Source organism: Schistocerca gregaria, chromosome 9 (assembly GCF_023897955.1).
Source record: "Schistocerca gregaria isolate iqSchGreg1 chromosome 9, iqSchGreg1.2, whole genome shotgun sequence".
NCBI lineage: Eukaryota > Metazoa > Arthropoda > Insecta > Orthoptera > Acrididae > Schistocerca > Schistocerca gregaria.
In genome coordinates this window covers 213,583,878-213,597,054 of record NC_064928.1, presented here as the reverse complement: position 1 = coordinate 213,597,054, position 13,177 = coordinate 213,583,878, and the positions used below count along the sequence as shown (strand labels likewise).

The 13,177-nt window shown below is 39.8% G+C and overlaps 1 protein-coding gene across 3 annotated transcripts in view; it reads right to left on the bottom strand.

The window, feature by feature from the left end:
- Positions 1–13,177, bottom strand: part of LOC126292215 (zinc finger matrin-type protein CG9776-like) — a 231,839-nt gene that overhangs the window by 74,352 nt on the left and 144,310 nt on the right. For all 3 annotated transcript variants that reach the window (XM_049986073.1, XM_049986072.1, XM_049986074.1), the window contains one exon: positions 1,804–1,998. In XM_049986073.1, the coding sequence (XP_049842030.1) occupies positions 1,804–1,998 (195 nt within the window). The remainder of the gene's footprint in view (positions 1–1,803; positions 1,999–13,177) is intronic.

Below are 13,177 nucleotides of genomic sequence, written 5' to 3'. Positions count from 1 at the left end.
TTTTGACTCCTGTGTGTAATGATGGAACTGGGTTTCATCAACAGTCACAAAGTGGCACAAAAACTCTTGCAGATTGCAACTAAACATTGCCAGACAGTGTGTCAAAATGTTGTGTTGTATGCTCTTTTGGTCGACTTAGAGCAACTGCAGCAACCACCAGACACACTCCTCCTTCACAGCCAATTCTCCGCGCATGCCTACAGTCGCAGCAATCTCACAAATTTTTATTCGGTGGTCTTGCATTACCATATTATGAGTTTTGTCAATGGTTTACTTTGTGGTGACCTCAATGGGATGGCTGGAGGGCACTTTGTCTTCGGCAGTTGTCTGACCACACATAAATTCATTACTCCAAAAATAAATGGTTTGCAATGATGGTGCAGAGTCCGCATGAACTTCATCCGATTCTGTTTTGGTATGTGTAACAGACCAAGCCTTCAAATGAAAATGTTTAACAAGAGCACGAAACCGTTTTCTCCATTTTCAATTCAGACAACTCTGAACAATTAACTGCGTGATGTACATTTTTGAAATTATTTATACGATCCTTGGAATAGTCAAGCTCACCAAACATGAACGTGCAACAAAAATGTTCTGTTCTTTCATGTAAATTTGCCAGACTTGTGAAACCACCCTCCTCAAAAGTTCATGAGTGATTTACCTTAAATTTTTACACGATACTCTAATAAACATTCAGACAGACATAGGCTATATAGTTTTTTAAACAACAATGTTGAGGTTTCCTGTTATGACCGATTGCGAAAATGCTTTAACGTGCTGTGAAAACATATGGTTTAATTTTCTTTTTCGCAGTCAATTTTAGCTAAGTAGCAGGTCGTTTAAACCATAGACTGGCTGTTTATTCCAAATATATTCTTTCTAATTATATAATATAGTTTTTAAACAAAAAGTGTACACACAACTATGTGCCATTTTGTTGTTTTCTTGCAGCTGATTTTAACGGAAGATAGGAAATTTGTATTTATGGCATAATGGCTTATGAATACTACAGTATATGAATCGTCCAAAATGTTGTAATGCAACCAGATTTGCACATCAAATGTATGCAAAATACTGCCAGTGAAGCTACTATTCTCACAGATCAAGCCCCTGGGGAGGTCTGTCAACCCCTGTATATCAATGACCCCAACCGGTTTACCCATTTATTTTGTTTGGAATAATAATACACAAGGCTCGAGGTCAGCAAGAGGGTGGAAGAGGAGGTGGACAGAGAAGGTAGAGGGGGAGGGGGAGAGTGGGGGAGGAAATGTACATCAATATAGGGAAGGAAGAGATGGACAGAGAGAGGTGAACAAAATGAACAAAGAGAGAGGAGAGGAGGAGGAAGTGGACAGAAAGAGAAAAGGATATTAGGACTTCCAATTACCATATATATTCAGCAGTTGCAAAGCACTGGCAGGTTCACCAGTACATTTATGTTTTGTCTCAAACTCCAAACTGCATCTTATTTAATGAACATATTTTGGTCTTGTTTGGGATTTGATGGGGGGGGGGGGGGCAAAAAAAAAAAAAAAAAAAAAAAAAAAAAAAAAGTCTGGTTCTGAGGGATCACCAAAATATCGAGGGATGAAAAAAGGTCAGGTTCTGAAAGGGCCTCCAAACATCAAGGGCCTTGAGATTTGGACGTCCCAAGGACCAAATAATGCCAGAGCCATGCCCCCTCACCCCACTCATTAGTCTGCCAATGTTTCTGCTTTAGAATTTCTCTTTCGACCCTCTCTACTATCTAATTTTTTTTAACTATGGAAATATTGGTACAACAACAGAATTAAATCTCATTACCTTCCCAGTGGCCATTTGTCGTTTCTTTCTGGAATTCCTCTCACGGAGCTGCTTCTTGGTGGAATGATCTCTGATCGATGTCTTGCTTTCATTTTGGTCATCTTTTGACGAACCCTTGCGCTGCTTCTCTTCATACGCCTTCTCTCTGTCAGATAACCAATCCATTTCCCAGTGTGGATTTTGCTCAACAAAAGCCTGAAACAGAATACAACTTTACAAGGACCTCCAACATTACACCCCTCTGGTTAGTAAATTGGCACAGGATTGATATCCAGTGCTTTCTGTCATATTGGCAAATAAAACCCCATTAACTTTCTGTACTGGATGTGTTATAGTCTTTTCGAGATTTGCATAAGATTGTCACAGTTCATAATACTCTCATTTATTGATGCCAATTCCAATGCAACGAGAATCTTCCTTATCCTGACAGTAAGATACTGTACAGGTTATCACTGAAAGTGAGATACCGTGATTTTTTTTGTCTCATTTTAAATAAATGAACTTTGGTCAACATTTTTCCACTGGTTAAATTCCATACAGAAAGTACAGTGATGGGATGTCTGTAAAATACCTATAAAACCTCTTCATTAGACTTACAACAGTTTTTTTGCTACAAATTTCTGTAGATAAGGTGAACAGCAACAAATGTAAAACAAGGGTAATGGTGAGTAACAGAACAGCATGTGCAGAGGGGATTAGATTACAAAATGAGATACTAATACTAGTACACGAGTTTTGTTATTTTGGCAGTAAAATAGTTGAAGTATGGAGGATATAGAGAATGATGCAAAAAGAACACGAATTTCAAACTGTTATGATTAGGTTTATTTTGATCACATATAAAATGTATTTATACCAATACGACATGTAAGTTATCCAATTCAAGAATTGCGATCATTTTTAAAGGTAACATGGAAAGCTTGTATCCTCCTTTGTGCAAACACATTACAAGTCTTTCCTTAATGATATTATTCTATACTGTATTTTCCATCGTTTAAAAGACTTTCTTTGAAGCTCCGCATAACTTTTGTTGACGTGTCCTGCAAAACAGCTGCAATTTCTACACATACTGCAACCTTCAGATTGTCTAGTGTATGAGGTTTGCGACAGTAAAATATGCATTTCAAATCCTGCTATAATAAGAAGCTGCACACAATAAGATCTGATGAGCATACACGGCAGTAGAGATTGTCGAAGTCAAAACATGCACTGAAGTGTTGAGGAAGCATTTCTCGAACAACTGCCATGGATGCATTAGCCACGTGGGCTGTTGCTCCATTTGGCTGGAATCACATTTCAGCCATCTTGATACCCAAAGGCTCAAGTTGTGACCACAAAAATTTGTGTAGCACTGCAACACAGAAATTCCACACCATACAGTCACTTTAGTCATGTACAGTGGTTTACGATCCTGTTGTACGAAGAGAATTAACCTGACGACATATTGTGCTGAGATCATGTATTGAAACACTACACTCAACATTGAACTGTGTATGGAAAAGCCACTGAATGATGATAACACGATGCTGTCCACTGCACCATTGTTACTGAAACTGGATGTTCAAACTGCCAGAATAACAGCTCTCAGGGGTGACTAACCACTCCTCTCCACTTCTACTATGCAACTCAAATCCGTGCATTCATTTTGCACCACCATGGGCAAAGCAGTTAGGCACTAGCAACAAAAGCATTCTGGAGAAATATGACAATGGAAACTCCAGGTAGTAATATCAACACTTACCATAAAGAAGACATGTCAAGTTGAAGACAGATATGATTAAAAGAAACTCACATATAGATTTTTGCCACAGCCTTAATCAGTAAAGAGACTTACTACTGATTGATTCGGGACCAGGGGGGTTGGGGGGGGGGGGGGGGGTGTTACAGGACCAAACAGCAAGGTCATCAGTCCAGTGATCCCAAAGTAAGTTACAGAAGAAAGAGGTTCTGCTAAAAGTGGACGGATCCAGTCAGGGGAGTCAAATTATAAAATAATGAACATTGAGCACATGCAGTAAAGGCATAAAAGGTGAAACCAAATCTACAAACTGAAAAAAAATGAGGGCAGCCATGGGGTCAGAGATCAAGAAGACGGTAAAAGAAGTCCCAACCACAACCAATCTGCCCCTGCTCCAAGACTAAACGAGAGCCTTATATCTGGAAATAAAAACCACTTTCACAGAGGAAACCAAGGACCAGTTCAACCACCTGTGGATCATCTGCTAATATTAAATTTAAGGAATCGGGAAGGCTATACTTAACATGAAGACTCCTCAATTGTGCCGAGTTTATTAATATGAGCAGTAGCGCTTCAGATGACAAGAGAGATTTGACATAGATCCATGTATCCACAGCTGGAAACATGAAAGGGAAGGGGGTAAGTATCAGCTTCTCCAGCGAAACGGTCAGCCAATTCATTCCCTTGGATGCCTATATGACTTGGGGGAAAAAAAAAAACACCTGAACAGGCTGGGCACAGAAACGTCACAGATAGCAGAGACTAAAGGATGATGATGGTAGCATCGGTTGATAACCAGCAGGCTGCTCATGGAGTCTGAACAAATTAAAACACTTTGGAGGGAGGTCTGGGAAACAAAAAGGTAGGCCCTATTAATGGCTAGAAGCTCTACTGGGAACTCACTACATGATCCCGGCAATAAATAGTGCTCGAGGCCAGTAGGAGATGTGAAAGTGTACCCAACCTTATAGATTATCTTACACCCATCAGCGTAAAAGATGGTGTCACCCTGGAACTCTGTAAGGATGGCACATACACGATGTCAGAAAACTATAGGAGCGACAGAGATCTTACGGCCCTGGAATAGATCAGTCCTAATCCGTGGAGGGGGGGGGGGGGGGGGGGGGTATGAAAGACACGAGGTGCAGTCCAGGGAGTGGAGATGGAGATCCCGACAGAGGTAAGCGAGACGAATACCAATCGGCGATCCCACCCGTGGGCAGCTGTCAGGAGGGAGGCGCCCTCATTGGCGAAGAGCACAGGGTACATAGGGTGGTCAGGGAATTGGTGAGTGGTGATTGTGTAAGAAACAAAGAGCTGGCTCTGTTGTATGTGTAGAGGGGGAATCCCTGCTTCTATGAGGAGACTATCAACAGGACTAGTACAAAAGGCACCAATAGCCAGACCCACCCCACAATGATGACTGTGTCAAGGAGTTTAAAAGTGGAAGGTGCTGCTGAGCTCTAAACTCGACCACCATAGTCTAGTCTGGATGAGAGCAGAGCACGGTAAAGATGGAAAAGAGTGGAACGGTCTGCACCCCAAGATGTGTGGGCCAGGAGTCGGAGAGCACTAATCTTCTGCATACACGTAGTCTTTAGGTGGCGAATGTGGGGCAGCCATGTCAGCTTATTATCATAAACAGAGCACAAGAAATGGGGCTGTGCTACAACATTGAGGAGCTGGTTGCCTAAATGAAGTTCTGTATCGTAGTGTATGGTGCGTCGACGACAAGAATGAATAACCTGCATTTTGTAGGGAGAAAACTGGAAGCCATGGTTGGTCGCCCACACAGAGGCCCGTCAAATGGCACTTTCCAGCTGGCGCTCAGCAGATGCTACTGAGTGGGAGCTGCACGAGATGCAAAAATTGTCGACGTACAACACCGGGGTAACCAGAGGCCCAACAGAGGTCGCAAGCCCATTGATGGCAATGAGGAAGAGTGTGACACAGCACAGAACCCTGTGGGATACACAGGTCTGCTTGTGTCTGTGTATGTGCGGATGGATATATGTGTGCGTGTGCGCGAGTGTATACATATCCTTTTTTCCCCCTAAGGTAAGTCTTTCCGCTCCCGGGATTGGAATGACTCCTTACCCTCTCCCTTAAAACCCACATCCTTTCATCTTTCCCTCTCCTTCCCTCTTTCCTGACGAAGCAACCGCCGGTTGCGAAAGCTCGAATTTTGTGTGTATGTTTGTGTGTCTATCGACCTGCCAGCACTTTTGTTTGGCATGTCACATCATATATATATATATATATATATATATATATATATATATATATATATATATATATATATATGCTTGTGTCTGTGTATGTGCGGATAGATGTGTGTAGATGTGTGTGTGTGTGTGTGTGTGTGTGTGTGTGTGTGTGTGTGTGTGTGTGTGTGTGTGTCATGACTATACAGAGCTAGCAGCAGTGTGCATCAATTGTCCCAAGCTACCAGTTACATTGCAAACAGTGAGATGGAGGAGTCAACAGAAGAGCAAAGAGGTGTTGTTCGTTTTCTGACAGCAGAAGGAGTTGGAGGAACGGACATTCAACAATGAATGTCACAAGTGCGCAGCGAACACTGCATGTCCCTTGCAAGGGTAAAGGCGTGGCACAAGCACTGCAGAGAAGGACGGTTGTTGTCAGCCGACAATGCACTGACTGGAGCACCACACTGCATTACTTCTTTCTGTGTATGTATTCATAATACATTACATTTGTTCATTTGAGGGTCAATTCCCATTTCCTGCACCAAGCGTGAATCCTCTGCAGCTCCTCCCCCATTACACCACAATTTTTCAGCATTGCAACTTCTCTGTATATCACAGCATCATCCACAGAAAACCTAATGGGCAATGAAAGCTTTGCTCCCTTTAAGAAAAATTCTTTGATGAACTTGAGTACAAATACAAGCATGCACAAGGACACCCCCCCTCCCCAAACACACACACACACACCTCTGTGTGCCTATACTGTGCCGGCTGGACAGATAATTCCGTCATCGTAACTTTGGCAAATGGACTGGAGTCAGGCTGTATTGGAAGGGGTGGGTAGAGGGAGAAAAAAGCAGGAAATAGGAGGAGGTATTGTTGGCCCAGCCAATGCAGTGTTGGTGAACAGGTGTGTGTGTGTGTGTGTGTGTGTGTGTGTGTGTGTGTGTGTGTGTTTTTGGGGGGGGGGGGGTGTCCTTGTGCATGCTTGTATTTGTACTCAAGTTCATCAAAGAATTTTTCTTAAAGGCAGCAAAGCTTTCATTGTCCATTAGGTTTTCTGTGGATGATGCTGTGATATACAGAGAAGTTGCAATGCTGAAAAATTGTGGTGTAATGGGGGAGGAGCTGCAGAGGATTCACGCTTGGTGCAGGAAATGGGAATTGACCCTCAAATGAACAAATGTAATGATTATGAATACATACACAGAAAGAAATTTAGCCCATCAAGCTTATAAAACAGTGGTTCAATCAGTACTTGAATATTGCTCATCAGGCTGGGATCTGTACCAGATAGGATTGATAGAGGAAAGAGAGAAGATGATTCAAAGAAGAGCAGCAAGTTTTGTTACGGGTTCATTTCGTAAGCACAAAAGCAACACAGATATGCTCAGGCAACTATTTGCTTATGCTAGTGGCAGACCGCCAGTTCATACTGTCAGCACTATGCGCTACAGTGACCAGAAATAAAATGGCCAATTGTACATGAGTGTTCAAGGCATGTGACATCATGCCACAGCGTGGAATCACGCGTAAATGAAATTTTACTGCAGTTAGCAGTGAGCCAGGATGTAAATCAGCTGTGATTCCCCTTGAAACTGGCCATCGCAGATGAGGATGAAATGTTGAGTTTTAATGTTGAATCTATCTGACCATGGCATAACGGTCCAGAATACTTCATTAATTGTGACGTTTTCGCCGTGTGTGTAATATACATGGTGCCCCATTTATCTTGACCACCTTAAATAACTGTTTGTCCAGATACAGATTACAAAATGTTTCAAGCAAATGTTCTTTAGCTGTCAGTGGGACATCAATCAACATGATTGCCTTCATTGTAGCTTTGTTTTTTTACAAAGATATGAACAGCAGTATGACTTTCTTAAATAGCACCCTGTGTTTTTTGTTCGGCAATTCATTTCCTCACCTAAAGACCTATTCAAAAATGTATCACAGTGTACCATTCACTGAAACACAATGTTACTAACTGCATAATACAACACTGACTTTGAGCCTGGGATCCACTTGCTGGAGTTGCCAGAAAACAAATGTAAACCAATCAAACACATAACGCAAAACTGTCTTTGACTCTCCTGTGCCACTGCTCAGGAGTAGAACATTCAAAGGTGCTCAGAGTGGTGACCCCGGACACCTACACACAGGTGCAGGTTCCGGGCATTCTATGCAGGACATCCATTGTGTTGATACCACATAATCATTCTGGTTCTTAGCGGGACTTCATCCAGAAGAGGAGCAAGAATTTGTCTGAGAAAGTTGGCAAATGCTGTGCCGTTTAGACTACCACTGATGAAATAAGGGCCAATAATTGTAGTACAGAGCATCCCACACATGATGTTAACTCTCCATTGACACTGATGTTCCACCTGTCTAAGCCATCGTGGGTTGCCACTGGACCAACAATGCATGTTCCTTGTGTTTACCTGTCATTTGTTTGAGAAGGAACATTCATCGGTAAACAGAACATTGGAGGAGAAGTTTGGGTTGGCGAGGATTTGCTGCTGTGCCCACTGACAGAACTGTGCACGATTCTGGAAATCATTCCCATGGAATTCTTGACATAGGTGTACATGATAAGCATGGAACTGGTGACATGTAAGAATACGATGTACACTAGTTTCAGGAATGCCAATCTCATGTTCAAGCTGTCATGTGCTCACATGTGGATTCATAGCAACAAAAGCAAAACCAGTAACTTTGGCAGCTTCGTCTGTGCGAGTGCTATGATAATTGCGTTGTCGTGGGTTGAAACTTCCTGTTTCCTGAAGTGTCACAACAAGACAAGAAAACATCAATCGGGAAGGTGGGTTCTTGTCAGGATATCGATCTCTGTACAGTTCCACTACCAGCATAGCATTTCGCCTACCTTCAACAACAACAATAATAAAAGAAAAGTTATGTTGATGCAGTTTGTAGGAAGGACAGTCTTTGCTGCAAGCCTACTCTATACAACAGTGTTTAAAAGGATTAAGGACTGAACTACTATACTAAATGTACCCGTACATAAGAAACAGTATTGCAATTACTGTTCTGCTAACTTACATTTCCCATAGATGAGTAACATTTCTACCTTCTCTTCGTTGGTGTACATTCTACTCACACAACTCTTCAACTGACGATGGTTGACGGAACGACGGGCGTGCATTCTACTTACGTTTAAATTTGTCCTCTGTCAATGTCAGCATGTTGATGCGTTCCATTACCCCGAGTACCTGCACTAAGCGCTGGGAGCGTCAACGTCAATGTTGAGTTACGTAATTAATAACGATGTTTTTCAGTGAATGGTACACTGTGATACATTCCTGACTAGGTCTTTAGGAGAGGAAATGAATTACCGAATAAAATATACTGGGTGCCATTTAAAAAAGTCATATTGTTGTTCACATCTTTGTAAAAAACAAAGCTACAACGAAGGCAATCATGCTGATTCATGTCCCCCTGATGGCTAAAGAACATTTGCTTGCAATGTTTTGTAATTTGCATCTGGACAAACAGTTATTTAGGGTGGTCAAGATAAATGGGACACTGTGTATATTTATTTTAAAATTATCGTGATGATTTATTCTTTCCATTCAAAAGGACCCTGGTTGACATTTCATCAGCTTGCCCGAACACTGTTGATTTTCAGAAGACACATCACTTACTCAGAACCTAGAACATAAGTCTTTTTTTGTTTCAGATAGACTTAAGAACGAACAACAATGGTAGACGATATGAAATGGGATAAACATAGTAAGTCTGCAGTAAGGAAGAGTACTACACAACACAGATTTGTTGGGAGAGCTTCGCAAAAGTGTAGTGCATACAAGAAGCTTAAATACCTTATTTTAGAGTATTGCTCCAACTCGTAGACTCTATCAATTATTTGTGAATTTTTAAAGTGCTCTTATTTGAGGAAGATTACAAAATTCTGCTGCTTCCACTATACATCCACTGTTACACGTTGTGAAAAGACATAGGAATGCGTGAGGTTTCGATGTCCTCACAAGTTGAGTTACAGGAGTTTTTACATAACTTTTTATTTTAGCTTTTTGGTTATTTACAACTTTTGTGAGTGGAATGCAATATCTGGCAGAGCTTTGTCTAACAGTTGACAATGTCACTAGTGGCTGTCGAGAAGTAGCAACACCTCACAGTATGTGAGTACGAGTTTTTTGCGTGTAAGTTACTGGGTTTAGTGTGGAATGGAATGACAACAATTATTGATATGCAGATAATAAAGTTTATGAAAGGTGTTCTAATGTGCTACAATCGTTACAGTGAATTAATTCAGTATTCACTATTTGCTAAACTGAACCTTACACTCAAAGAAAACAAATCTCACTCAAATCCGGCCCTAAACAAGAAGACTCACAATAATGAACTGTAGCTGAAGTCCCATTTGCTAGCTATGAAAAGGAAGAAATTAATATGGTGCCATTCAGCTTTTAATAGAGGTCGGCAACATTATAAGTGATTAGTGTGCACAAAAACACCACCTCCATTAGGACTGTGTCTAGTAAAGCACTGTAGCAGCCAGACATCTAATTTTGGAATTCAGATACAACTTGGCTGAATTGCAGCAGGTCAAAGTATTGGATACAAAAGCCTAACAGAGGTGCTCAGCTTTAATTTTACTGATCAATATTTTCTACATCACGAGTCTTAAGTTTTTATTGATTAAACCTCCTATTTATGCTTTGAGTGCTGCACAGAAGTTGCTTATCGATTGACAGTTAGCTATCTTTGGTTTGAAATATCAGCCCGGTTAATAATCAGCCAGCTCTCTCTCTCTCTCTCTCTCTCTCTCTCTCTCTCTCTCTCTCTCTCTCTCTCTGCTTTGTTTGTTCTGCAAGTTTAGCGACTCACTCAGTATTACTGAAAATCTTGATACTAATTTCTGGCTGAAAACTTTTTTCATTTACATGTGGAAAACACTACAGCAGTATCCCATCTGGCAAGAGCACAGATCATCAGGCCATATCAGAAATACTCAGTTTCAGGGTTTGCACTGAAATACAGTGAAACGTAGCCTTTACACTTTTCAAGAGGCTAAAAAAAAATTGTGTAAATTTGTGGGAAAATTTAAAATGTGAGAAATAATGTTTTAGGCTGTAAAAGTTACATATAGGATACCCCTTGCATTTTCGCACTTTATGTATGGTATTTGTACAACAGGCATTGAAAGACATGTCAGGGACTTGTTTATTAACTAATAAAGGTTTATTATCTAATAACAGCCTCTGATGTAACTAGAACTGATAACTGTCTGGCAAGTGGAAAGTTTTACTGTTTCATATGTCATAATAAATGTTTTGAAAGCCTGCAGCTGTCATTCATTATTTAAATAATGAAATACTGCAATAGTTATACATTTTCATGCTTAGCATGACACATTTCAAGAATTTTGTCTCGTTGTCAAGTGCAAATATGTACATAAGAATTTTGTGTGGTGTTTGAATATATATTATTCTGCATCTCTTGCACTGTAGTCATCTTTTTGAGATTATCGGGTACTGTGCCTCCTCAGTTATGTGGGAAATCACACCCACACACAAACTATCACTCACATTGTTTGTTTGTTTAAAATTACAAAAAATACATATGTAAATACTGCACTTGGCAATGAGAATAAATTCTCGAAACATGTTTTGTTCAGCATGAAAACAATACGTAACCGGCACTGTGTTTTAACTAAAATGTAAAGCAAAGTGAATGATAGTTTCAACTAAAGCTACAAATGGCCAAATGCCGAACACACTAAATATGGTTCAACAAAGGTGTCAAGATGGTTACAACAATCACAAAATTGCATTTGCAAAGTAGAGACAGTTTGGACATAGTTGTGATTGGTCATGATATCGTTATTCGAAAGAACCTAGTTGCTCCCATCAGCCACCACACCAAGTAGAGATTGGCAGTGGCGGGAGATACAGCACGAATTGTTCGAACTTTTACACGTTTGCATCTTCAAATACGATGAGTAGAGTGCATTGGTGTCAAGAACCTTAACCACATAATATTTGTAGATACTACTGGACAGTCAACATCATTTTTTTCGTAATGCGTAAATTGCGGGAAAATTATAAATACATTGAGACAAATTAACATTGTGGAAATAGGAAATTTGACGGGAAAGATAAGAAATGTCATAAATGGCGGGAAAATATTAATTTAGGGAACATAAAAGACAGGTTATACTGTATGTTAGTTAAGTGGTAAGACAGGCACATGTAAAAGTTGCAGTTCATGTAAATGAGCAAGTAATCACTTGTCAGGTAATTATTTTCCATTGATGTTTGTTAGTTTCATGTACCATGGCTCATTTTGCATGATAAATCATACTGATATGGAATGAGTCATTTTTCATTCTTTTTTTTTTTTTTTTTGATTCCTACCCACACCAAATATATTCTATAGAATAGAAGTAGTTATCAAGAAGAAATTTTTTCAGTTAGTTTCAAATTTCACTTTGCTGTCTGTCGCACATTTTATATCAAGGGTTAAGTGATCAAAAACTTTAGTTGTAGCACTGTCCACCCCGTTTCCTGCTAAAGATAACCTTAATGTGGATTAATGAACACAATTTTTCCTTCTGGTATTGTAATTATGTACATCATTGTTCCTTTTGAACTGTAGTGGATTATTTACAACTAACTTCATGACGGCGTAAATATAAAGTGAAGAAGTAGTCAGAATACCCAACTCCTTAAACAGATTTCTACAAGATGATTGGGGGTGAATACCACATATTATTCTTACAGCATGTTTTTGAGTAACGAAGACTTACTTTCTTAAATATGGGTTATCTTAAAACATTATTCCATATGACATTACAAAATGAAAATATGCAAAATATATCAGCTTACTGATTTGCCACTCCCTGAGATTTTCAATGAGTCTAAGTGCAAATATGACTGTACTAAGTTGTCTTAGGAGTTCCAAAACATACTTTTTCTCATTTAAATCATCATCAATGTGGACACCAAAGAATTTTGAAGTTCCACCCTATTTTTTATTTCTTCACCATATGTTACACTTATCATTGTTACAGTATCGCAAGATGTGGCAGAACTAAATATTTTTTTTTGTTTTTTTTTTTTTTTTATTGAAGGTGAGACTATTTGAAGAAAACCAATCAGCAATACTTTCAAGACGACTTTTTAGCATTCCTCCTGTTTCTGTATGTATGCTTGGGCTGATTACAATACTAGTGTCATCTGCAAAAAGAAATAATTCTGCATATTAGATGGAAGATTGTTTACTTATATGAGGAACAAAAGTGGACCTAAGACTGAGCCTTGGGGTTCCCCATACGTGATTTCTACCCAGTTACTAATTCAACCAGTGTAGTCCGAGGATGTAATTCTAAGTACAACTTCCTGCACTCTTTTGGTTGAATATGACATTATCTATTGTTTGGCTACACTAT